This window comes from Drosophila serrata, unplaced genomic scaffold, assembly GCF_035046125.1.
Source record: "Drosophila serrata isolate PLE 108 unplaced genomic scaffold, ASM3504612v1 contig_184, whole genome shotgun sequence".
In the NCBI taxonomy this organism is placed as follows: Eukaryota; Metazoa; Arthropoda; class Insecta; order Diptera; family Drosophilidae; genus Drosophila; species Drosophila serrata.
The window spans coordinates 1046734-1074229 of record NW_028257082.1 but is presented as its reverse complement, the minus strand read 5'-3'; the positions used below and the strand labels follow the sequence as shown (position 1 = coordinate 1074229).

Sequence of the window (27496 nt, the reverse complement as noted above, 5' to 3'; positions counted from 1 at the left end):
AGAGAGAGAGAAGGACCAAGAGAGATATGTCAGCCGGCAGATGGCAGTTGGCAGCTGGTTTAGGCCATGTGCGATGCGGCAAAAATGAGCAACTGCAACTCCAAGCCATGCTCTGGAACACGCACACGCACAGGCATTCAGCAGGCGATGAAAGGACACCGTGCATGTCGCAAACAGGTACAAAATGGAGGGGTAAGGAACTCCTTCTCCTGGAAACTCGACTCGACTCGACACTCGGTTTGTTATTGCCGACAGTTGCGGCCAGCCTTGGTGACACTTGAACATAACTGGGTTCTGTTCTACGCTTCGCCTTTTGTGCGCTGCCTGAGTGCACTGATTATGCACATGGGAGGCGGCAGGGATACACACACATATATATATATATACATAGAGTACAAGGATATGGCGCAAGGATATGGCACAACAATGCCCCGCCAAGATTTACAGCCTCTTGTCGGATTGCATTCGGCTGGAGTAATTTGTTTTGGGCCAGCCTTGCCACTTCTTGGCCAAGTCTTGGGAACTCAGGCATCCCTTTTTTTATTTCGCTGAGATGTCATATCCTTTAGGGATTTTAAAAATCCGACTTTAATATGCAAAGGAAAGCTTACTTGAAGGTAGCTAGGTATCGCAGGGATGTTTAAGGATTATAACATTTATTCAATCATTAATTATTTCCTTGAAAGTAGAAAGTGTATCAAAGGATTTACCGTGACAAACTGTATCTAGTTTTTACCACCGGTAACTGTTCATTGATTTTAGCCTTAATTATCATCGTGATATACTTTATTTAAAGCCAACTGGACGTATACTTGATATAAAACTGCCAGTCATGTTGGATTGCAAGTTTCACAGTGGCAGAGTTTTTTTTATATTTATTTTTGTTTTGCTCAGGTTATTCGCTTTGTTTATTCCACTCAGTTCATATATACATATACTCTATTCCGATAAGGTGGGTCTATAAAAGAGCCGGTTCTGCTGCTCCCAACTCAGTTGTTTGATTGCGGGGCAGGCAGTCGAAATAGAAAACATAAAAATTTATTTTGTACAATGAATATTTTGCAAAATTCACAGCGAGCAGCGTATTCTATACGCTCTTTGCGGTCAGCTTCTACGCAGGCGGCCCAAGCTTTTGTAATTCCAGCATGATTTAATAAATATTTTAATATAATTAAACCGATTAAAACTATTACCAGCAGGTGGCTGAAAATGTGACCACAGAGGCGAGACCCTACAGTGAGATTCCGCGTCCCGGAAAATTGGAATTTATACGAGCTTTCATGCCGGGCGGCGAGTTTCATAATGCATCTATAGTTGATTTTGCTGCGGCAATGAGAAAACGTTATGGCGATATCTTTATAATGCCGGGAGTATTTGGTAGAAATGATTGGGTCACCACCTTCAGTCCCCAGGATATGGCCATGGTTTTTCGCAATGAGGGAAATTGGCCCAAGAGAGAGACCTTTGCTTCCCTCACCTACTTTCGTACACACAAAAGGCCCGATGTTTATGGCGATATGCTGGGTCTAGTATCTGCGTAAGTTTATATACATTAAATCTTTTAAAACAATCCTAAGATTATATTATAGTCAATCAGAGAATTGGGGCAAAATGCGATCAGCCCTCAATCCGATCTTTATGCAACCCAAGGGTTTGAAATCTTACTACGAACCGCTTTCCGACATAAACAATGAGTTTATTGAACGGTAAATATATCCAGTTTATATAATAAATCAATATAATTGAAAATTTCTTGTATTTAGCATTAAAGAAGTAAGAGATTCCAAAACCCTCGAGGTTCCCGAAAACTTCATGGAGGAGATTAGCCGCCTGATCTTTGATTCCCTAAGTCTGGTGGCCTTCGATAGGCAAATGGGTCTCCTCCGAAAGAATCGAGATAATCCCGATGCCCTGAAATTGTTCAAACAATCAAAGCAGGCCCTGAGGTATGTCTTTGAGTTGGATGTCCAGCCTTCGATGTGGAAGGTTTTCCCAACACCGACATACAGGAAAATGATGCGATTGCTGGACGAGAGCTTAACCGTGGCTCAGAAATTGCTCAAGGAAACCCAGGACACCCTGGAAAAGCGTCGCCTGGCTTGTGAAACAATCAATAGTAACAGTATGCTGGAAAGGATGATGGAGGTGGATACAAAAATGGCAGTGATCATGAGTCTAGACATTCTATTTGCGGGAATCGATGCTACATCTAATCTTCTCTCTGCTGTGCTCCTTTGCTTGGCCAAAAATCCAGAGAAGCAGGCAAAGTTACGTGAGGAACTGCTAAAGATTATGCCCACAAAGGATACAGCTTTAAATGAGGAGAGCATGAAGGATATGCCTTACCTGAGGGCTGTGATTAAGGAGGCCCTGCGTTACTATCCCAATGGCTTGGGTAATATGCGCGAGTGTCCCACGGATGTGACCCTATCGGGATATAATGTGCCCAAGAACACCACCATTGTCCTTGGTTCAAATATTCTCTTCCAGGACAACAGCTACTATCCGCAGGCTGACAAGTTCCTGCCGGAACGATGGCTCCGAGATGCTGAAACTGGCAAGAAGACGCCAATAAATGCCTTCACCTATCTGCCCTTTGGTTTTGGTCCACGAATGTGCATTGGCAAGAGGTTAGTGGACCTCGAGGTCGAGACGAGTGTGGCCAAGGTGATCAGGAACTTCCAGGTGGAGTTCAATTACGACGCCAGTCGTCCCTACAAAACATTCTTCATCATGGAAGCCGCCATACCATTCCGATTCAAGTTCACTGACTTAGATTACTAAAAAATAAATGAAAATTGGTTGATGAAATGCGTTTAATGATTTTCTCACACGATAAGATTAGTTTAAAGTAGCACATTGTTTAATTTCCACCACACGCGACGGTGTGTTATCTCTATCAGGTTCCTCTTGAAATTGCTTTTTAATTGGAAGACCCAAAGCCAAAAGCCGAACAACATTTAAACGGCCCAGCGGCGGCTCTGGTAATGTGTTTTGGTGGTTTTCGGTGGGTGTTTTGTTGGTCAGGTGTGCGCTAATTTTGGGCCAATTGGAAAATGCAAATTTAATTAGCGGCTAATTTCGTAAAACAGCCGTAAAATTGAAAATTAAGCAGCAAATCAATGGGGGCTGTGTATTGCTTCTATTTTACTTTTCTGGCTTCTCTGGGTTTGTTTATATTTGGTAATATGTTTTCGAAATATAAATTCTAGTTTGTGGAATTTGAATCAAATTAATAGATATCTTAATTTTTAAGAATGTTGAAGCATTGTTTGTCTGGTTGTTTTAACTTAAAATAAAAACATAGAATTAAAATGGGAAGTATTGGAATAGTTTTATTGAATAAGATTTTGATTGCAATTCGATTATAAATATTTCTTTTGGTAATCTTTGGCTTCTTGGCCTTCGTATACAACCAAGAAAATATATATGCTAATTTTTTTGATAAATAAAAGATTTTCAAATATCATAACTAAGCCAAAAATGTATTAAATTCGATTCGAAAAGATTTTCTGTGCTATTTTTAATAGGGCTTACAAATCTGCATTATTAGTTTGAAAATTTAGAAAACTAATTTTTTTGCCATTTTTTTTTTTAATTTTAACCCCTAATATTTAAAAAAAAAATCGAAAAAATTATTTTTTCCTAAAATATAGCTAGATCGATTCTGATTTTGATGCTGATCAAGAATATATATGATTTAAAGGGTCGGAAATGACTCCTTCACAGCTTTACAAGCTTCTGACTTAAATTATAACATTATTATTTGAGTCAATATTATTTATATTTTTATATGAAAATTTGTCTACAAATCAAAGTTTAAAAAATTTACAACTTCGCCAAAAATGCATTAATTGTAATTCGGAAAGCTGTCCCAAGTTAGGTTTAATAAAGCTAATAAATCTGCTTCCTCAATTACAAATTTTTTTAAATTTGGATTTTTATCAAATTTTTGACAATTTTAACGATGTAAAACCTTATAAAATTTGGAAAATTTTTTGAAAATTTATTTTTTGACCAGACATTACTAGAACGACTCAGCTGTTCATGCTGATCAAGAATATATATGATTGCTAGGGTCGGAAATGACTCATTAATTGAGTTTTATGCATCTGATTGAAATTATAATACAAAGGGTATTAAATATTAATATTATAGTATAATTTTATGAATGCAATAAGGAATAAATAAGGAAAAGCAAATTCGTTTTGAATATTAATATTCCAGCTTAATGATAATAATTTACACAGTTCTGAAATGTATTTTTCCATAGGGTATTCTCGTGGTCTAAACAGTTTGTTATGTTTACCACTTAACCCTCTCTCACGATCAGCTGTGAGTTTTGATATTCTGCTGACTGAGGTAGACAATTCATGGTGATTTGGTCGTATTTTTGATAAGAAAGTGAAAAGTCATGCTGGGTTTTGTTTTGGTTTGAGAGCTGTGCTTGCAGCTGAGCTCTCAGTTGTTTGCCGCTCTCTAAACTTTTTCCGTTTTAGAGATAAGATTTGTCTATAAAATCGTAGGTCGTGTGCCTACAGGTTTTCAGTAGTTTGTTAGCAGCAAAATGAATACCTTAAACAGTGTGCGATGCCGTGTGATTGCCACAGGCTCTTTTCAATCTCTGAGATCAGCATCAGCTTTGGCCCAGACTGAGGCCAGAGCCAAAGTAAGTTACATTAAACCTGTTTGGGTGTTTGGAAAATATTAAACTTGTTTAATTTTAGATATCAGAGGAATTGAAAGGCTTTAACGAGATTCCACGTCCGAGTAAACTAAAGTTCATGAGGGCCTTTATGCCCGGTGGTGAATTCTACGATGCCTCCATTACGGAATATACTACAACGATGCGAAAGCGATATGGTGACATCTTTATAATGCCGGGAATGTTTGGTCGCAAGGATTGGGTGACCACATTTAATACGAAGGATATAGAGATGGTTTTCCGCAACGAGGGAATTTGGCCACATCGCGATGGCTTGGACTCGATTGTATATTTCCGTCAACATGTTCGGCCCGATGTTTATGGAGAGGTGCAGGGATTGGTGGCAGCGTAAGTTTATTAGAAATTACAAAAATTAACCTTTCATTTATAATTAAATACATCTACAGACAAGATGAAGCTTGGGGCAAGCTCCGATCAGCTATAAATCCCATCTTTATGCAACCCAGAGGCTTAAGAATGTATTACGAACCTTTGTCAAACATTAATAACGAGTTTATAGAAAGGTAAGCTGATATATATTTCTATAAACTAAAGATCTTTTATTAATTATGGTAATTTTCCCCATTAGAATCAAAGAAATACGTGATCCCAAAACCTTGGAAGTGCCGGAGAATTTCATGGATGAAGTCACTCGAATGATTTTTGAGTCCTTAGCCCTAGTGGCCTTCGATCGGCAAATGGGTATGATCAGAAAGAACCGGGATAATCCCGATGCCATGACCCTTTTCCAGACCACAAGGGATATCTTCCGGTTGACCTTCAATTTGGATTTTCAACCCTCGATGTGGAAGATCATCTCCACGCCCACATACAGAAAAATGAAGAGGACTTTGAATGACAGTTTGGATGTGGCCCAGAAAATGCTCAGGGAAAACCAGGAGGAGCTGGAAAAGCGACGAAAGGCGGGTGAACATATCAATAGTAACAGTATGCTGGAACGATTGATGGAAATCAATCCCAAAATAGCCGTGATTATGAGTTTGGACATTTTATTCGCTGGAGTGGATGCCACTTCCACACTTCTCTCTGCCGTTCTGTTGTGCTTATCCAAGCACCCGGAGAAGCAGCTGAAACTGCGGGAGGAGCTGCTGAGGATTATGCCCACGAAGGATACTCTACTCAATGAGGAGACCATGAAGGATATGCCCTATTTGAGGGCAGTGATTAAGGAGACATTACGCTACTATCCCAATGGCTTGGGAACCCTGAGAACCTGTCCAAATGATGTGGTGCTATCGGGTTATAATGTGCCCAAGGGAACTACTATCCTGATGGGTGCCAATGTCCTTATGAAGGACCCCGCCTACTATCCACGTCCCGATGAATTCCTGCCCGAACGCTGGCTAAGAGATCCCGAGACTAACAAGAAGATGCAGGTCAGTCCCTTCACCTATCTGCCATTTGGTTTTGGTCCTCGAATGTGCATTGGCAAAAGGGTCGTGGATCTGGAGGTGGAGACCAGTGTGGCCAAGCTGATCAGGAACTTTCAAGTGGAGTTCAATAGGGATGACAGCAGGCCCTTCAAGACGATGTTTGTCATGGAGCCGGCCATAAACTTCCCCTTCAAGTTCACCGATATTGAACAGTAAAACCAAAAACCAGTAAAACTCTGTGTATATTCTTTTCGTTGTGTTGTGCAATAAGTTCCTTATAGTTGTAGTTTGACATGTTGTCAATAATAACGTGTTTTTGTTAATAAATATATATACAAGAAGTGTTTGTAGATTAGAAAATTGTCGTTTGCCGGCTTTGTTTGCATTTTGTTGTGCAATTTCTTGATAAGATTTCTTTGTGTTGGGGTATCCCCTATCGCCAAGTGGGTTTATTTTTGTCGTAGTTATATTAAGTTAAGAGAGTGAACTGCTGGCTCTGTGAATAGGTTTCTGATAATAGATTAAGTGTTAAGACAATTATTTCAAGTGCTACTGATAATCATTCTCTTTTCATTCATTTTATAAAAACTAACGCAGAAGTACACAAAAAAAAAAACATTGAAACCACAAATTCTACGCTATATTTTTAATTTATTTTATTGAAATGTTAAATGTAAAACTAGATTTATAAATGTAATTTAAATAAGAAGATCTCTAAAAAGTTATAAATTATTTATATATCAATCTAGTGTGCAGAATTAAATGGCATAATTAATATCAAAAATTATTAAAAATATAAGCTTGAAAATGTAGTTTAAAATATAGTCGCAATATTTGTGCATATTTCCTTTAAAATTTTTTTCTCTAGGTGCTTGATTGCTTTTGTTTAGAAATTATGTAGCCCACTTTTAGCCAGCTTAGCGCTGCTTTTTTTGCTTTGGCAACCTGGCTAGCTGGCTGGCAGGCAGGTAGGCGGGATGGCAGGTGAGAGGCTGTCCTTTGCTTTGGCGGAAATATTTCCAGCAACAGCAGCAGGCACCCACAGCAGCTGGAAACAGGATCTGCAGGAGCGGCAGACATATTCGCCTGCGGCCTGCGGAGTTATGCTAACTGGCACTCAAAGCAAAGCGCGGCCAAAAGCTCGGGCGGTTTGCCCTTTTGCCCTGCTTCCTTGGCTGTTGTTTCTTGCCACTCTGCAGTGGCAGCTGGTAACAATAATTTAAGCGATTTTGCGCTTTTTGCGAGTGGGTTAATGGCATGCCCGGGAAGCTGGTAACTGAGAGCCGGGAACCATGAACCAGGATATCTGGGTATCCTTTGCCGTGGCGAAAATTCCACTCTTGTAGCAAACGCACATAGCTTATGAATTCCGCAATCCAGGATGCGGTGCAGCAAAGTGGTGGGAGTGAGAGTTTTGGGGGTTCCAGCTCAGAACCTCGTCCTGTACAAAGTAAAAATGCAGAACATGTGATTGGGGGGGGAAAGAAGACATGGCTTTTAGAATGGACCAAGGACTGGCCAGCCGCCATATGGCTCTTTGTGTCTGTGTTCTGTGTATATTAAAATTCAATTTTAAAACACGCCACGCCAAGCGACGCACAACCGGGCGTATGCGTAATGCGGCATGCAATCATTTGCGTGCGCCTTCGCTTGGAAATTCCTTTGCCATAACTAATCTCGAGAGCTAAGCAAGGACCAGTCCTGACGTTTCATATTTCTAGCTGGCCGCACTGCCAACCCTTTATCCCCATCGTTTTTGCCTTTATTTTATTTAATCTTTTTCGAGGTTTTTTTTCTCGTCTTTCTTTTTTTTTTTTTGAAAAATTTCATACTCATCAAGTTGACAAAGAAAAAGTTTTTCATTATTACATTTCGCTGTCATTTGGGCGCAGAAATAGCTTGGAAAAGTTCTCAGCTACCCCGGCCACCCCCACCTTGGCTTTTCCCGGTTCTCCCCGCTTTTCCTTCAACTGCTGGCTGGTGTAACTCGAGTGCAGCGCGTAAATGAGCCACTCCCAGCTGAGACGCCCGCCCGCAGCAGTCAGCGCTCATCATCAGATTTCCAAGAGGAAAATGGGTTAAGATGGTATGAGGGTTGAGGGGGGGCGGTGGCTGGGAAAAGCCTGCCCAGTGCGTAGCTTGACGTAATTTTCTTGGCCCGCCTGACGAGTCGCATCCTTGCACATTAATCCATTGGTCCCTGGATCTGGGATCTCGGATCTCTGGCTCTGTCTCTGGTTCTGGTTCTGGCTTAGCATCGGTACTTGGTCCTTGGTCCTTGGTCCTGGCTGCACGCAAATGAGGGTATGGTCAAATCACTCACTGTCAGCCTGTGTCCCAAGGAATGCGTTCAGCATGTCCTTTAATTTTTTTCAACCTCCCCCTAAGACTAGCTCTATTTCCCTTTTTGTCCACTGCAAGAAAAAGTTCATAAAAGGAAGTGCTTATAAAAACTGTAAGGAATTGAATTTTTCAATCCTATAGCTGCCATAGAAACGATCTGAAATTAATAGAAAATAATTATAATTTCGCTGTTATCATTACCTAATCATTATTTTTTATTATTTATTTATTTGTTGTTTATTATTTAAATTCAATCATTTAACATTTTTGAACTTACTTCTTGTTAAGCTTTTTGGTGGGGGGACAGTGGGGACAACGATATATCGATCTCATACTATTAATTCGATACTCTAGTCATCGTACACTAGCCATCGCATACTAGCTATCGATACTAAAGTATCGATGTTATTACAGCTCTAGCCCCAACGCCGACAGGCGGAGGAAAAATGTAAACATAATAAATAGCGACAAAAAAGTGAAAAGATCTGTATTAAGGAGGTCATCGCGGTGCTCACAAGTGAAAATATGGAAAAGTGCAGTGGAAAACCCAGTGGCAGGTGCCAAAAGTGCGGGAAAACATAGAGCCCCAAAGTGTAAAGTGTAAGTGAAGTGGGGGCAGCCGGCCCGGTGTCGTGTTTATGTTTTTTAAAGCATTTATGGCCAAGATCAGTGCCTTATTTGTTGGCTAATTCATTTTGTTGTGTTTTTTAAGTGCAAGTGCAAGAAATGTAAAGAAAATGTGTGTATAAAATGTGGGCAATACCGTCGAACATGTATGTAGGTTTATTTTTTCGTTTGTTTTGTTCATTAATTCGCCGTTGGGATCCACAGCAATGCAAGTGGGTGAGTGCAACAACAACACTATTTTCTTATTTTCTTTAGCCCCGAACTTTGCCTGTCCTCTCTCGCGGGGAAGAGTGGAACCTAAGAGCGAGGGAGTTACGATCCTCTTTTGTGGTTCTCAATTTAGACATTTTGGACAGTTGCAAAACCTTTAGTATTTCTTGATAACTTGTAGGCATGTAAAATACTACGTGCTTATGAAATATCTACTTTAAACCTTAATTTACTTTACATATATTATTAATAGTATAATTATATATTAATATTTAACACATTATATTTTTAATGATTTTAAAAATTGTTTATAATTGTTTTAAATATCTCCTACTACTTCTTATATTATTTTTATCAAAATGGATTGGTTCTTAAAGATATCAACTTATCTTCTTTTCTTGTTAGTAATAAAATTATCAATTGATCCAGAACTTCCTCGCATTTTCTCCTTGTGCAGGCTCGGGCATTTTCTATAACTTGACGTTTGCCATTGGCCCACCCCGACCATTTCCCATTTGCCATTTTGCCGCTTTCCCAGCCACCCCCCTTCCCCTGACTCCTTTGTCCGGCGTGTACTTGTGTTGCTTCGCTTGCCGCTTTGCTGCCTGTCAGCGCAGCTTAAGATAAAAACTTTCCTTTCCACCCGAAAAGGGGCAGAAACAGGCACCAGCAACAGCACCGCCACCGGCCAGATGAGAGAGCACAAAATACAAAAAAAAAGAAGGAGAAAAATAGAAGAAAAACCCATAGGATGAGATGCTACGAAAGGGTTGACTCTGACATTTAGCTTTCGCATATTTGCACACACCCCGCGTGCTGCTGCTGCCCCCGGCCTCAAGCCCACACTCCCTCTGCCAACAATATATTTTATAGACTAAGGCGAAGACATGACAAATGCTCAAATAGAAATTCTTCAACAAGATTCTTGGCCGAAACTTAAGTTCATTTTTTGGTCGTAAGCATCGCCGTCGCATCGGGGCTTTTGTTAGGGCGATACCAGAAAGAATTCAAATTAAATTGCGATTGCTCTCGGCTCGACTCGATTTTCGTGTGCCACTCTGCCTTCTGACACGGCCTGTCAATGGTTTTTGCATTTTCATCTGCCACTAGATGAAACATTTCCTTTTGAATGTGATTGCATAGGCTCTACTTTTTTCTATAACTCATCCTAGAACAAGCCAATTTGTAAAAGGGATGTACCTATTGTTGAATGTTTGTATATATGATTGCTCCTACTCATGATAAGCCTATTGCGAAGATCTTATAAGCCTCAAATACTAATTTGTTTATAAAGATGGGCTTGAATACTACTAGGAGGTATATGTATTTTAATTTGAATATTTGGATCGGTTAATTTTCTCTTAAAAATATAGAAAATTAAAAACAAACTTAAGCTCAAAACTGTGAAAAAATGGTTTGATTTTAAAGAGAGAATTCCAAAAAGTAAACTCTTGCTTCTTTCAAAACTTATAATATATTTCATTTAATATTAGATTCATTCATATTCATACTTTTTTAAACTTAAATATTAAAACTTTGAACGATAAATAAAGTTAGTCTCAACAAAATAATCTAGACAAAGAAAATTTATTTTATATATTTGCTTAGAAATATAAACTTATTTTTAAATAGCACTAAGAATTGCTTAAGTTTTTACCATAAAACTACTTCAAAAGTTTGAAATTTACTTACATCAAGGATCACTTTATTTATTTAATTACTTTTTTGTACGCCAAATTATTGGCTCAAATATATATTATATTAAAAAACTTACGGGAGCCTTTAATTATTTTCAAACCATTTTTAATAAATCAACGTAATAAATGGTAATTTAACCTAAAGAAGATTAGTTCTCTTGTTCTATGAATAAATATTTAAGAAACTCAATTAAGTAGAAGTTTTTTTATAATTTTTGAGTATAATAAACCAACTTAAGAATTTAAAAATTAACCCACAGAAGGTTAGTTCTTTCTTCTATGTGCTAATACTTAAGAATATTTCTTATTTTTTTGTGAAAGTTCATTCAGCAACCCTTTCATAATTTTTTTTCCTTTCAAAATGCTCCTTATTAATAGTGAGTGCTATAAATATCACTTTGCTTGGCATAATTCGAAACATATGACCCTGCAGTTCTTCCTCCTGCTTCTCCTGCGATGGCCCCTAAATTTCCCCACCCCCTCCTCCACACCCCACCCCGTTTTGGGGGCTAAAAGAAGATTTCATTCATCAGTGCAGCGCACACGCATTGCCAAATTGGCACCAACACCCACAACAGCACCCACACACACACACACCACACACACACTAGCAGTCGCTGTTGTTGCCTCCACACAACTCACTCACCCATTCATATATTTTATGTTTTGTTTACATTGCCGGCTTGCGCAGTCACAACAACAATAACAACAACCAACGTGAGGGGGGGAAAGCCTTGTGACGTCACTGGAGAAATGCAAACTTTATAGCATCCTCGAGTATAAGAGAAAAGTGTTATACAGTGAGAGAAAGAGAAACGGAAACGAAGGAAGAACACGAGTGCGCAATTAAGGAAGGAACTCGCAATTTGGCTGCTCATTTCGAGCATTTTGCGGTGAGTTTCAAGCTTCCGCAAAATGGCCGAGAGAGTGAGTGAGCGAAAGAGAGTGAGAGAGAGAGGGAGTGCGCGTAACAGGGTGAGAGAGAGAGACAGAGAGACGTCATCGGCACAGCATCAACAAGCTTACTGGCTGCGCTTGGTATCGTCATTACGCCTTGATCATCATTTGCCATCGGCGAGGAGCGAGAACAGTTGTCGCAGAAACGAGTCAACGCTCGAGTACGTCGGTCATTGCGCTGTGTGTTGCACTTTGTCGGCCAAAACGCACACACACACACACACACACAACAGTCGGCTAACATACACTTCTACGCGCTTAACTTGCGGCAACGAAAGAGAAACAGAAACTATTGCATACCGCCAGGCGCACATGGCGCTAGTTTGCTGGTGTGCGTGCGCCTTTGTGCTTTGTGTTTGTGATACGTAAAAAGGGTTTCAAGGAAAAGAAAGGGATTCTTGTTTTACAACAAAAAAATACAAATTAAGATGCAAAAGGCCTAAATCTACATAAATATATGAATATTAATTAAAGTAAGTGGCTGTTACTCATATGTTTTTAGGCTCAAAGTTGAATTAACACATTATTTAACTCTTAATTATGAGTTTTTATTGGTAAATCAAAGCAAAATTATTATAAAATAAAAATAAATTAATATTATTATAAGAGACTTAACCATTTAGATAAGTTTTTTTTATACTTTAATAACGCATTGATTCCTAATACTCTAAACTTTCTTTTAAAGTCAAAGTTAAGCCAGTAAAATTCCCCTATAAAATACCATTAACCAAGACTTCCTGCCAACTTTTTCTACTATTTTTGCCGGCTTGCAAATGGCCTAAACTCTCTTAGGTACTCTCTTACACATTTTAGGGTCTTAGAAAAGATAAATAGCCATAGTTTAATAATACAAATAACTCTAAAAATTGATGAATACACTATAGAATAGCTGACTTCTCAAAAGCTAAGCAAAAATATATATATTTCTTGATATAGTACTTACAACTCTTAGCTTTTCTAGTTTTAGCCAACTTGTTTGTCTATTTTTGCCGGCTCAAACACTCTCTTAGCCGCTCTCTGGCTCTCTTTTGGCCCAACTCGCCTGCGCCAAAACCAAAACTGTGAAGGAATAAAAAGTAGGAGCCAGAAAAACAAACCAAAAAAGAGCGCCAAGAGCGTAGTAAAGCGTCGTAGTTCAAGTGCCGGTTGTACTATACGCGGGGTCAACGAAGAGGTAGAAGGGGGAACTCTTTTGCCAGGTGGAAAAATAAAGAAAAAAAAATATATATAAGGGGAGGCTGAGCACCTTTGGCCGTAAAAATATTCCGATGGCGCGGCTTCTCATATCATTAAAATTCCATTTTGTCTGGTCTCCACTTTTGCATCGCTCGCACACAGCAGCAGCATTTTTTTCTGCTGTTCCTTTTTTTTGGGACTGCAGTGTGTGTGTGTAAAAGCGACGACTATCTTTGTTGTGGCATTATTGTTATGACGCTGGCTGCACTGTATCGCACAGAGTCGACTTCCGCTGTTGCACGTGTCGCATGTTGCTCCTTTGGTGGCGCTCCTTCTTGCTGTGAAATTTCCGCAGCGGCGGCAACAAAAGTGCGAAATAATGACCGACTGCCTGTCACATGGCTGGCTGCCAGCCTGGTACTCCGGGCCAGGCATTCCGGCCACTCGTATTCCCACTGCTTCTGGCCATTCTCCTTCGGCTATCCGGCATTCCGGGTCTCCGGTACTCCGGTACTCCGGCACTCCGGCACTCTTTGCACACCGGCAACAATTGTCGCCGCCGTGCGCGGATGTTGTCTGTGAAGTTGGTTAAACAATTTATTTGCCCAAACAATGGCACAGTGTATGAGTGTGACGGTTCTTTGACCTTTGACACTGGCCGCTGCTGACCTGACCTGCCAGCATAATTAATATGCTGATTAATATATTGCTTGCTGTCATTAAGGTCCTTGGCAATTGCCATCATCAGTGGTGGAAGCAGGAGTCCTGTTCTCTTTCCAGGAAGCGTTTTATTAAAAATTCTTGAGCATCATTATCGAGGGAGTTGTGTGCGAATTCCACTGGCAAGAGAAAATGATATGAGAAAAGGTTGAAGCTGAGCACTCAAGGAAATATATACGTTAAAGTGAGAAATTAAATCAATTCTGTAGGGATTTCTTTTTTCTAGAAATACTCACAAATTAACACAATACCCTCTTTAGTTCATTTAATTAAGGTCATAGGGGAATATTTTTTGTCCTGAGTGTATGCCCAGCTAGTGATGAACATGTAAATGTCCATAAACTAAAGAACCAAGTTAGCACCAGGTCTGTGTTACCTATGCTTGCCAGCCAAAATCGTCAACAGGCGCTCATCGCAGCCAGCAAACCGAAACCGAAACCGAAACCAGAACGTGGCCTGCCAACTTTCAAGACACAGCAGCAACAGCAACAGCAGCAGCAACATCAGGAACAGCAACAGCAACAGCAGCAGCAACAGCAGGAGCAGGAGCAGGAGCAGGAGCAGGAGCAGCAGCAACAGCAACAGCAACAGCAACATCAGCAGCAATATCAGCACGGCAGCAACATCAGACAGGAAGCGCTGCCTCGGGGCTCACTGGCAAGTACAAAAGGCCAGGAATCGGTGGAGTTTACAGTTGGGGGGGAACAAGGATATAGCAGATATGGAGATATATCTGTCTATGTGTGTGTCTGCCGGGGTAAATGGCGAAATCAAATCAAATTCAAGCGACTAAAGCTGAATGACGACGGCAGCTAAGCGACTGAGTGAGTGTGTTGGCAACTACTATGTGTGAGAGATCACATTTTCCACACCTGAGCATGCAGTGGCACCTGCTGCACTGCAGCAATTTAATTGTTTCGAAATTAGTTCAGGTCTGAGGGGGAGGTAGGATGGATATTCTCTGAATCTCTCTGTGTAAAACACAATAATTAGCTCGCAAGGATACTGCTTTCATATTTGCCTGAGTGCTGATGGTCGTGTCCCGTCGTCAGGTTTCGAATTATGGTTCTTCAACAATCACAAATTGCTGGCTAATTGATGGTTTAAATTATGAAATTTATTGTCCGCTTCGATCTATTTAATTTGTATTTCATATTGATTGAAATTCGAAATATGTACAAGCTGAATATGAAATTATTAAAACTCTCTCTAATTAGCTCAATTTATATATTTGATGTATAAACTATACATCGGCTCGGCTTAAATTTATTTAATACAATTGAGATAATTCACATTGATCTCATGGCATACATTTAAAGCACAAAATATTTGTATGTGGCTGAAAAATGTTAATTTGTTCAATTAATTTTATAAACATATCCGTTTTGCTGCTAATTTAAATCTGTTTCATTTTTTTTTAATAGTTTTAAATCGGTTATTTGATATTTTAAGTTCCTCTTCAAGCCTAATGAGTTAAAACCCTCTCAGGGTGCAACTACCAAAATCAGGCGTCAGAAAACATTATTAACACAGCCGCCTGCCCTTCCTTTTGGGGGCGTGGCCAGTTCGAAAATGCGTCTGTGTGTGTGCGTGTGTGTGGGGGCGTGAGCAAATGCAATAAATGAATGGCCATTAAGCAAAGCGCAAAAGGTTTTTAAATTATGCGTAAATATAAATTGTGCGTGTTTTAAGTTCAGGGTGGACATGGGCCAAGTGGGCGTGGCACATGTGCCCACAGGCCAAACACCATAATATTTATAAAGGACTTCGGGGGGCCCAGAAACAGAGGAAGAGCGGGGAAGGGTCAACAAAAGCTAATTGAATAAAATCGGTAAAGGCTGAGCGCAGAAATTTACATTTAACTTGTTGCAAGTGATTAAGCTTGGTTCAACCGAAAATTTAATTAAATATGAGTTCGCAGTGACTAGAGGGGAACAGAATTATAAATAAGAGGTCCAAATGTTAAAGGTCAATACAAAATTACACATAAAATACACGGGAAATTATTGATACATAAAGAAACAAGTTGAACAATTTTGTTTTAAAGGAAAGCAAGTAAACCTAGATTCCCTTAATTTGTTATATTTTTAATTTCTTATTTTTCCCTGCCACATTTACCAACATAAAACCATAAAATTTCCACTCTATAAAAACTAAAAAAATATTTCCCATCCCGAACCTTTGGACTTTCATTTAATTTTTAGTGGTTTTTTGTTAGTGGCTGCGTAATAACCGTTTACTCAATTAAAGAATTAATGCTCTCTTTAATTTTTATGAGACAGGCAGACGCAAAAAAAAAAAGGAACAGATGAAAAGTTAATTCAATTACCATGAAAAATATTTTTTGGGTTATGGCAAATTACTTGCGATCATTATTCAAGTGAATCATGGAGAGCATTCAAGGGCGCATTCTTCGAGAGCAAATTTGTAATTTATTAAGATTTTGTTATTAATTCGATAAGGGAAATACTGGCAGAGAGTAACGAAAGTTTTAGCATTTTACAAGCAATTTATGTTTCTTAATTTCTTGTTTAATTGAATCAGCAACAGAAGCAGCAGCGAAACGAAGCGAGACAAAAGTTTGGCGGTCCAAGTTGAAGCATTACTGTCAGCGGCGGCGACACTTGCAGCAATGGCAACAATTTTGCAGCAAACATGAAAGAAAAGACAACAATTAAATAATTTTCCATAGTTGAAAGAGAGGGGGACGGACTGGATTTAAGGGGCTGAGGCTGGGGCTGGGGCTGGGGATGGGGCTGTTCGGGTTTAAAACAATATTTGCATTGCTGAAAGTCTGCGACAACATTGACGCAGAGGAGACCTCGGCTCTGTGCGTCCTGTGCAATGTGTTTGTTGACTATTGAATCATAATTAAAATTGTTTAATTTAAAATTAATTTTATAAGCAAGCAGACGCCGCATCCCATACCGCAGCTTCTCCTTTTCAACATGACATGAAATTATACAAACATTTTTATTAAAATGACGACCGCCGCCGGAGACAAATATGCAAATTTTGCGGCCAAAGCCATCGGTGGGGTTTTTTGGGGTTGTTCAGCTGACAGCTTTCTGGTATTTGTTTTTGATACTTTAATAAACATTTCAGCTGAAATTCTCATATCTTTGGGCCCGGTCGAAGAGTGCAAATTGCATACAAATCCCATCATCCAACGCCGCCGGCCATAATTATGCGAATTTATTTCAAAACGTATTAAATACATGATGACACAATTTTAATAGCTTTCCGCTTTACAGCCAGCACAAACGCAAACGCCAGCAAATAGTATGAAAGCGGACGGAAGACGCAGAAAAAACTGTTTGCTTTTAATTAAATTGCATTCGGCATTATTTATGAAAAAGTTAATTAATCTAACGTGGCGTACAATCGAGGATTACACAGCTCTCTTCTAAGCCAACTGTTCGTTAATTGCTCTCCGTTAAATTAATGGCTGAATTAATCCGTTTTTAAGCCCTTCTATAAATGCAATGACTCGAGAGGTTTTTACCGATCGTACAAATTAACGCTGAATACGAGATATCCATATAAATCAATGGGTTTTCATAATTAAAAGCGCATCTCAACGGGTTCAAAAATAGTAATTAATAATAAATTCATGTATACATGGTTGGTTACATTCTATTGAGCTGATTTTAGCCTATGAATTATACTTATTGTCTTGTATAAAAATGATGTATAATTTATTGAAATCGATATAAAAAATATAAACAAATTAATGTCGTTTTATAATCTATGTGACATTTTTTAATAATATGGATATGTTAGTTTTAAAAGCATTCATTATTTGTTTTAAAGATGACTAAATATATTGAAAATGTGCAATAAATCATTTTTCGATTCTTTGAGTCGATATTTATAGATCTATTATATATCATAACTAAGTCAAAAAATCATTAATTTTAATTTGGAAAGCTGTCCCATGTTAGTTTTTATTACGGTAACAAAACTGCATACTCAATTTAACATTTTAAAAAATCGCCATTTTTGACAATTTTTGACTGTTGAACTCATTATCTTTTCTTGAACAAAAAAATCGACAAAATTAAAAAGAAATGTTTTTCTTTAAAATGTTGCTAGATCGATTCAGATTTTGATGCTGATCAAGAATATATATGATTTATAGGGTCAGAAATGACTCCTTCACAGCTTTATAAGCTTCTGACTAAAATTATAATACCAATTTTTGAATAGATATTATTTATGTTTTTATATGCATATTTATTGAACAAATCAAAGTTTAAAAAGCTCATAATTAAGCCAAAAATTCATTAATTTTATTTCAAAAAGCTGTTTCATGTTAGTTTTTATCACGGTAACAAAACTGCATACTCAATTTAACATTTAAAAAATCACCATTTTTTACCATTTTTGACATGTTGAACTCCTCATCTTTTCTTGAAAAAAAAAATCGAAAAAATTAAAAAAAATTGTTTTTATTTATAATATTGCTAGATCGATTCGAATTTTGATGCTGATCAAGAATATATATGATTTATGGGGCCGAAAATGACTCCTTCACAGCTTTATAAGCTTCTAACTAAAAGTATAATACCATTTTTTGAATAGATATTATTTATGTTTTTATATGCATATTTATTGAACAAATCAAAGCTTAAAAAGCTCATAATTAAGCCAAAAATGCATTAATTTTAATTCGAAAAGCTGTTCCATGTTAGTTTTTATCACGGTAACAAAACTGCATACTCAATTTAACATTTTAAAAAATCATAATTTTTGACCATTTTTGACATGTTGAACTCCTTATCCTTTCTTGAAAAAAAAATCGAAAAAATTAAAAGAAATTGTTTTTATTTAAAATGTTGCTAGATCGATTCGGATTTTGATGCTGATCAAGAATATATATGATTTATAGGGTAGGAAATGACTCCTTCACAGCTTTATAAGCTTCTGACTAAAAGTATAATACCATTTTTTGAATAGATATTATTTATGTTTTTATATGAATATTTATTGAACAAATCAAAGTTTAAAAAACTCATAATTAAGCCAAAAATGCATTAATTTTAATTCGGAAAGCTGTCCCATGTTAGTTTTTATCACGGTAACAAAACTGCATCCTCAATTTAACATTTAAAAAATCACCATTTTTGACAATTTTTGACATGCTGAACTCCTCATTTTTTCTTGAAAAAAAAAAAAATCGAAAAAATTAAAAAAAATTGTTGTTATTTAAAATATTGCTAGATCGATTCAGATTTTGATGCTGATCAAGAATATATATGATTTATGGGGCCGGAAATGACTCCTTCACCCTATAATATACAAAAAGACTGTAAGAAGCGGGTAATACCCTATTCTTAAATGTTTGATAATATATGGATATTATAAAGTGAAATACGATATTTTTTTGTTATGTTAAAAATTATTTAATCATTTTTTTTATACAATCATTTGTCAGTATATTATATCGGCAATATCTTCTCAAAAAGTATCCCTACTTAATACATTATTGATCAATCTTATTGACTTGAAGAGTTCAGAATTTAAATCCATAGCTTTAAAAGCTTAAAACTAAAAGTATTTTCCTTTAAACTCTGAATGAAATGTGTCAGTTTTATGAACAGTTTTATCTAGAATTTATTTTCTATTCGTTTAATATCCTGCTGTCGATTGGACATGCGGTTCCAGCTTAATATTTATTTGAAGTAATCAATCTTCGTTCAATTTTTCTCACTTGCGCTGGTCAGTTTCTAGTGAGAGAATAATCGCTATCGCTGGCTATAATCTTTTTTGATATGCGAAGCGACATGTTGTTAATATATATTTTTAGCTTTCTGTTGACACTTGAGTACTTTTCTTTATCTTCTGTTTGCCATACTGTTCTGTACTTTTTAGCCCCTTTTCCTTTGGGCCATGTGATTGTGCCACGGCACTTATTGTTTTTGCGCCTATTTGCATGCTCAACATTTCAGAATTGTCAAAGACATGAGCAAATATAGACGCTGAAAAGTTGGCCAGAACAAGTTTTGCAGCTCGAAACTTTTGCCGGCTGAAGAAAGTGTGTGTGTGTTTACTTGAAGCAATGAACTGCAGCTAAGTGGATGATAGCAAGTGTTTATATTTGCCAAAAATTAAATTAATTTTGGCACAAAGCAAAACAGTTAATGAATGAATGCGCCTAGCCATGTACACTTGTTTTGGCCATTAACGGCGGGGGAAGACACAAAAAGAAAAGAAATAAAGCAGAGTGTGTGTGTGTACTTAAAGCCCAAAGCTAAGCCGGAAAAGTTTCACCCCGAAAACAAAAAAAAAAAAAACAAAAGGTGGAAAGGGGGAGGATTATCTGCCGGCGACATGCAATGAATATCAACAGATTTTTATGAGCCACACATGTATATCTCGGTCTCTTAGCGTTTCTTGGGCTCCTTTCTGGGTCTTGACTGGGTTTTCCCCTCGCTTTTCCTATGGTTTTCCACCCTCTGCCCAAGTAGTAGCGAATCCCCCGACTGTCCATGACAGAGATAATGATTAGTGTGATGTGCATAATAATCATTCTCATATTCCACGATTAGTTTCCAATTCATATGCGTCTGCCTTTGCCTTTTGTCTCCCCGTCTCTTTCGTTTTGATTCTACCCATCTCTTTCGTTTCTTTTACTCAGGCACACATTTTCTTGCCATCTCTTTCGGGGTCTTGGCCACTTTTCCACCTTTAGCGCGTTTTAGGCAAAGTGAAGCTTCCATAATAAGGAAAACTTTACCGATTTAAGAGGTTATTTTAATTATTTATAGATTAATTATTAATTTATAATATATATAATTAATATATAATATATACTCATTTGGGAAGTAGTTAAATTAAAGTTTTGGAGCATTTCAAATAACTACTTTCATAGTACAAAGCCTTTGTAAATATAGTTTGGAACTTTTAAAACTTTGTTTCAAAAACATGTTTAAATATTATGTGGCTCAACAACTTAATATTACTTTAAAAATAAATATTTATGCCAAACAATTTGCTGATTTTGAATATTAGTATTCTATATCTTTGACTTTTATCCAGTAGCTTTTAAAGCCAATCGATATTTGAGTTTAAAAACAATTGAAAAATAAACAAATTTATAACATTAACACAAATGAGACGCAAAACATATATAATTTATATGTTATATATATAAAATATAACTTTAAAAACATGGTTTCATTTACATTTATAATATCTTAAATACATAAACCTAATCGTTTCTATCCAAGTATGACTGTACCTTGTTCCTGCATTGTTTTTATTTCATTTGATTTTTTTTCCCCCAGCGGGGTAAGAGGCTACAGAAATATTACCACGTAAATTATTAATCAGTCGAATGGGCCACCTCCGCCTCCGCCTTCGCCGCCGCCACCGGCACCGCCACTCCCCTGCGTAGCATAAGTTTCCGTCGATTTGTCTGTTACTTAACATGCATAAAATGTTTCCATGAATACATCAAAATATTTTCGCTTTGGCAGCAGCAGAAGTAGCATTAACCATGGCCCCCAACCAACCTGATGGCTGGCTTGTTTGCCGCTTTGGGTTTAGGCCATTGGCTTAGCTGGAAAGTGTCGTCTTGGCCCGGGTTTTCGTCTGACTCTGACTCTGGCTCTGACTCTGAGTCGGTGTCGGGAGTCTATGTATCTGTCTGCTTGGCGATTCCGACTGCGAGCGCATATTGTGCCTGTTTTTTGAGCAATTTGCTTTGTGATTTTATGCACTTTATGATTTCCTTAATGGCACAGTCGGTCGTCAGTTTGCTGGCTTTTGCTGTGTGTGTAGGTGGCTGCCACTGGACTGTGCGAGTGTATCTGCGAGATACGTACTCAAAGTGCTGTTATTGATGGTCTGATACGGACAGGCGCCTCACTTGAGTCACAGATTTATATAGTTGGTTCAGTTGGGAAGCAAAACTTGGCCATCTTCGAGGAGGGTAATAAAAATCCATTTATTGTTTAAGGATATTTCTTGAGACTACTTTATGGACTTATAAGCTTTAAAACAAAAACCCTTCTCTGCTAACAAAATAATATTTGGCACACATTTCAATTAGTCTTTACTTTCTAAATGAATTGCCTTCTTTTAAAGACTTATTTCCAAGTTCTTACGACTTCCTGCAACTCCTTCATTAAGTTTAGCATCCGAATCTCAATCCCAAGGCAATGTAAACTACTCTCGAGGCCACTTCATCTGCATGTCTGCCTTCGTAATTGTTTCCCTCAAAACCCAAAACTCACTGAAACTCCAAGGACCCCCAAAGGTGGGCACACCTGTAATTAAGGCCAGGTGGACGGACATTGGCGACCTACAAGTGCCTGTGGAACGGACGACACACACACACACTCGTAAATTTCCATTACAATTGCACAAATGTCACATTAGACGCTATCAAAGCGCAATTTGCAGCGTCTACTAAATCAATAAGCCAAACTTGGCAACCTAACGGATGCGCCGGCACACAGATACACATTACCGCACACATTTGTGTGTGCGTGTGCATAGAGCACTTTGCATGCGAGCCTTCGTGCAAACATAATAAATTGTAACGCGCTTTACATTAACATTTACATAATCGCAATTAATCGACAACATTCGGAGCCCGTCCTCACTTTATGCTCCAATCAATATTAATAACCATTGCATTTGGATAGCTTCTCCTCTCCCTGCTCTTCCTCCACTATTCGTCCATTTCCGATAATGGCCAACTGCTCCTAACTTGGCCTGAACTCCGATGGGGGAGCTTTTGGTGGCATAAACTGTGCCATTTACGGATTTGTGTGACTTCCGTCTTCAGTTTGGGGAAGTGTGGGTATTACGGGGGGGAAATCTTAGCGGGCGGGGCATTCCGGAAAATCAGGGGAAACCTTGTAGAGGAAGTAGTGAGGATTGAGGAGTGAGGGATACTTGGATATTTGTAGAACCCCAAAATGAAGCCAAACGGAGGACAAGATGTCAAATTGTCAACGCACCTTTGCCGACATCAAGACTCCAAGAGGATGCACATGTGTTTATCCCACAGTCAAGACTCGATAAGTGCTTCAATTATAGAAGTTACAGGGTTACTTGCGGGGAAAGCATTTTCTTAAAATGTTATTTATTGTATTATTCTAAAAAAAATATGTTATAAACATAAACATTATAACTATAAACTATAACTCAACTTAAACTAAGCTAACAAGTCTTAAACAAAATAAATAAAATACCCTTAAAGCATAACTTGCTTTGGCTCACATCATTGTAATATATAATTTAATTTTTTATTAAAATGAATATATATAATAAAATATATAAATTATGCTCTAAATATATTATTATTTCAGAAAAATATATTATAAATTTAGATCTCTCCCAGGATACAAGGGTACTTTAGAAATTCGTCGCTTACTTTATGTTTTCCTTTAATATTAGTTTAAAAACAATATAAACTATGTAAAGAAATTAATATTAAACATTAGGTTTTTATTCTATAAACTTATATATTTGGTTATTAAGTTGAACAAATATATTCTAAATATAAATTAGACTTAAAAAATGCATGGTTCTTAACAAACAATAAGTAAAATTTCTCAAACAACTACATAAAATGTGTGCAAAATTCTTCGTTCTATATTTTAGGAATCTAATAAATAGGGTTCTAATTCTAAATTTACTGTAGTTCCTTATAAAATACCTTATATTTTAGTAAATCATTTTCTATAATCATGGATAAAATCCACTTAAAATGGCCAAAGAACATCATGAAATGTCCTATTTAATGGCTAATACCTGTGCATATCCGAGTGCCTGTGTGGGTGGCAATTGTTGCTGGTTTATTTGCAATTATGCCAACTGCCAGCTGCCTGCACATTACACGCTTGTCATAATTCTGCTGGCAGGCAGAATGTAGATGTAGATGTGAATGCCAATGCGTATACGCAATGTCAATTATGGAAGCGGCTTGGATAACGCCAAAGGACCACAGGAAGTGCATATATATTTCAGCAGGGCTTTCGGTCGGTTTTAGGCTAATTATCCTAAAATTATCAAACTTGATTTGCTGCAGAACGAATTGAAATGCCCGCTGTTAGTTAACATATCCCCAATATCGTATGCGTATAACAGTCTATATTTTCATATTTCTTTGTTTACTTATTTTCTCAGCACACAGAAATTAGGAAAACATTATGCAGAAATTAGAAGGCACTTTGTTTTGATTTCCACACTTGCAAATATTTGCAAACAATTTTATTTCCCGCGAATTCCGGTTTTTATGTTCAACAAAAATGCAACGCACAATTTGAAATATAAACAAAGAGAGAGAGAGAGAGTGTATCTGTGAGTTTTAAGAGAACGCTGGCTCTCTTCCTCCCTCTGCTTCGTGTTTCGTTCGGGTTTCGTTATTTTGCTTCGTTAACAGAATCTCAATCGTTGGGATAACAGAGTTTCGTTCAGTTTTTATGGTGGTAAAATTAATATGAAATGATGGCGCCAAAGAGTAATATTTAATTAATTGAAATTTCTAAAATAGGTAATAAAGAATTTAATAATATAACTATAAAAATAAATATTGTTAAAAAAAAATTTTACATGTTAAATTAATAATTTTGTTAATAATTTAATTTTTACATTTATGTCTTTAGTTTTCTTAAATATTAAAAGTATTTATAATAATAAGAATTGTAATATAGCTTTTGGGGTTTAAAAAATTTTTAACTTACCTTTACTTTATAGTTTTTATTAACAAAATAACATGTTTTTTAGGTTTCCCCAACAAACATTCTATTTCCAACAATAAAATGATTTTCTAGTTATTTTTAAATATAACAGATATTCAATAAAGATATTTTGAATATCAGCATGTATTGTTAATTTTCAAAAAACAACAAACAAAAACAATTTTCAACTCTGAACAGAGTTTTATTTATAAACTAATAAGTTTTGCATTTGCCTGAAAATTGTTTGCTTTATTTGCTTGCTAATTGGTAACTTGTATGCAAACAAAAGCTCTTTAAACTAGGTAGTAGGTAACAGACTTATTCTAGAATATAATAATATTTTTCTTAAGAGTTTTCTTACCATAAATTTGAGCACTTAATCGGCTTCAATCTGCACTTGTTTCGCATTTCAAACGAACAAGAACTCAAGAATTCCCATTAGATGCACAGTCACAGTTAACATTCCCCTGCCGAGTGCAGTATGTTATGCATTAACAGCGCCCGCTTACTGTGGTGGTCTTAACAGCCGCGTAACAGTCGAATCAGAGAGTATCTGTAAGATACTCTAGTCGAATTTCAGAAGTCGAAGCGGAAAGACGCGTTTTTGCTATCGTCCTGAGTTCTGTTCGCCGGTCAAAGCGTTATCCGCCGCTGCACTATCTCAGCATATATAAAATCCACTGAGCCGCACTTGTAATTATTTTCGCCAAAAATATATATATATATATATACATAAAACCTAACAAGAGCAACATCACAGTATCCGGAAGATAAACGAAGTGAATTTTTTCGGATTTGTTTATGCCGTTCGTCTCAGTGTGTGAGTTGTGCGTGTGGCAGCGAGTGTGTGTGTGTGCGGGCGTATCTGTGTGCGTGTCGAGCGCGTGTAAACAAACAACAAACGAGCTGTAGCTGTGGCTGGTATCTGTATCTTTGTATCTTCGGCTCTGATAAGGTGACAAGCATTGATAACAGAGATAAAACGCAGAAGTCGCGTTAAACACAAGTGCTACCGCAAGTGCAAAACCACAGTGCAAACTGCAAAATTATAGAAAAAAAGAAAATGAATAATAAAAACAACAAATAAAATAAGATCTGGGAAATTGGAGAAAGAAAGAGATCAAAAAAAATCAAAACAAATTGCAAAAGGCTTGGAAAAACCGGCAAATAGGAAAAAAGTGAAATTCACGATACATCGACTACTGTAAATACTGCGTTATACCAGGAAAAATGGAAAATTAAAGCCGTGAAAAATTCGCCTGAAAATTATGCACTAGCCATAACAACAACAAACAAATTATTGTGTGTAAAATCTGCAACAACATAAAAATTCTTATCGGTCTGCGTCACATTGTTGTTGTTATTGCTCCACATATATATATAATACTATATATATATATATATATATCTATGCTGGTTAGTTAAGTTGTTTGGCCTTTTTTTGTGCGATTTTTTACCGGCATCGCGACGCGTCGTCGTTGAATATTGTCTCGGTGTTAGTGTGTCTCGGTGTTTGTGTGCAAACAAGTTTGCAATATTTTTCGCAGTTACCTGTGGCAAGTGTTGCAGCTACACCAACAACAACAACAACAACAGCTAGAGCAACTGCAACTACAACAACCAACTGCCAGTTCAACAACAATAACAACAACAACACCAACAATTACAACGAGTTAGCCAGGTAAAGGAAAAACTACACTGAATGCAAAATGGAAAAAAGAGTTCATGAAAATTGAAAGCTCATTAACTGGCAACTGCGAATTTGCGACTTTGATTTACCGCTATCCGGCAGACAAGTGTAATTTTTAGCACGTCCCATTGTGAATCACAAAAACATCACCTTAACCCTTTTCCTGTCGTATGAGTAATATCAGCTCTAAAGTGTAATAAGCCGAGAGGGAAAAAAAATCAAAGCCATAAAAATGATTTTATATTTGTTTTTTTCTACACAACTAGAAAACTGAGAGAATTATTTATGGGTTTCCCAATAATTCTTTATATGGTAATAACTAGCTTGAGGTTTAAATAATTTAATACTTGCAATTATTTATTTATAGCTGATTGACATAAACAGTTTTTATAAGATATTTCTTATTTGATATTGAGACAAAATTGTTTCTTATTGATTAATTTTAAAAATCATTGATAAAAGCGTATTTTTAAAATACTTCTCTGACTAAAAGGAATATGTTTTCGTAAATATTTTGCTGCCTTACCTTTTCATCTTATCTTTGGTGGTCATAAATCATATTTCATATCAAATATTGATACGAACTTTTGCAACACGATAAAGTCATTCATGTTTTTTTTTTTAAGTAGTAGTAAACTTTAAAATCCCATGAGTAATATGTCGGAGACTGTAATTGAATTTATTACATTAAATAGTTATAAATAAATAGTTCTAAATAAAATTAGATTCATTGTACCTGAACTATATAAAAGATGTGAAACATATAAGAATATACTCTATATAGACTCTAGAACAAGGAGCAAAACTTTGATAAACCTTATTAAACTTAAAGCGATTTTATCAGAGCTATAAAAAGCATTTTAAGCAACAATAGTTTTTAATATATTCAAGTTTATAAGTCATAATATTGTTTTATTTTCGCATTGTGTAACATCTATTGAAAACACACACACACTCATCGCTCGCCACAGGCCAAAAAATCGAGACGTCTAATCGGTTCCGTTCCAGATTCTCGGCCTGTGACTATTATTACAGCGAAATATTTTCAGCTGGCGATGCACTTGCATTTGCATCGATAGCTACAATGGCTATAGTCGGGATCACGTAGTGCTGGGTTGATTCATCCAGCGAGCAGTATTCAATTTGAAATGCGGTTGACTAGCCGGCGCCGTAGCCAATAATCGTATAAATATGAATAACTAAGGAAACACAATTATGGCAGCAGCTATGAGTGTGCATATATAGTATAACATATATATACATATATAGGAGAAATGGAG

General features: G+C 37.0%; 3 protein-coding genes across 11 annotated transcripts in view; all 3 read left to right on the top strand.

Annotated features, from left to right (window-relative positions):
- Positions 1-995: 995 nt before the first annotated feature.
- On the top strand, positions 996-2811 carry LOC110191608 (putative cytochrome P450 12d1 proximal, mitochondrial). 2 transcript variants are annotated; one of them, XM_020962496.2, is made up of 4 exons: positions 996-1134; positions 1200-1537; positions 1590-1706; positions 1764-2811. In XM_020962496.2, exons 1-4 carry the CDS (start codon positions 1051-1053, stop codon positions 2782-2784), a joined length of 1560 nt encoding a protein of 519 aa, XP_020818155.2. In that variant the 5' UTR covers positions 996-1050; the 3' UTR covers positions 2785-2811. The 2 variants fall into 2 exon arrangements, with proteins under 2 accessions (XP_020818155.2, XP_020818154.2); XM_020962495.2 differs by having other exon boundaries at positions 1197-1537.
- A 1717-nt stretch (positions 2812-4528) lies between these two features.
- Positions 4529-6459, top strand: LOC110191610 (putative cytochrome P450 12d1 proximal, mitochondrial). The gene is made up of 4 exons (XM_020962497.2): positions 4529-4669; positions 4728-5053; positions 5113-5229; positions 5295-6459. The coding sequence occupies exons 1-4, from the start codon at positions 4568-4570 to the stop codon at positions 6313-6315; spliced, it is 1566 nt and encodes a 521-aa protein (XP_020818156.2). The 5' UTR covers positions 4529-4567; the 3' UTR covers positions 6316-6459.
- Positions 6460-8862: 2403 nt separating this feature from the next.
- Positions 8863-27496, top strand: part of LOC110191559 (Krueppel-like factor luna) — a 142505-nt gene continuing 123871 nt past the window's right edge. For 4 of the 8 annotated variants that reach the window (XR_015270526.1, XR_015270525.1, XR_015270524.1 and 1 more), the window contains exon 1: positions 25099-26207. The gene's annotated coding sequence lies outside the window, so the exon portion shown is untranslated. The other 4 variants (XM_086827818.1, XM_086827817.1, XM_020962435.2 and 1 more) reach the window with 4 other exon arrangements.

Bases quoted from the DNA above. Each gene is read 5' to 3' on its own strand.
- LOC110191608 (XM_020962495.2), top strand. From the start codon at position 1,051: ATGAATATTTTGCAAAATTCACAGCGAGCAGCGTATTCTATACGCTCT. The intron at 1,135-1,196 runs GTAATTCCAGCA...AACTATTACCAG, and splicing joins CGCAGGCGGCCCAAGCTTTT to CAGGTGGCTGAAAATGTGAC. The intron at 1,538-1,589 runs GTAAGTTTATAT...ATTATATTATAG, and splicing joins ATGCTGGGTCTAGTATCTGC to TCAATCAGAGAATTGGGGCA.
- LOC110191610 (XM_020962497.2), top strand. From the start codon at position 4,568: ATGAATACCTTAAACAGTGTGCGATGCCGTGTGATTGCCACAGGCTCT. The intron at 4,670-4,727 runs GTAAGTTACATT...GTTTAATTTTAG, and splicing joins AGACTGAGGCCAGAGCCAAA to ATATCAGAGGAATTGAAAGG. The intron at 5,054-5,112 runs GTAAGTTTATTA...ATACATCTACAG, and splicing joins GTGCAGGGATTGGTGGCAGC to ACAAGATGAAGCTTGGGGCA.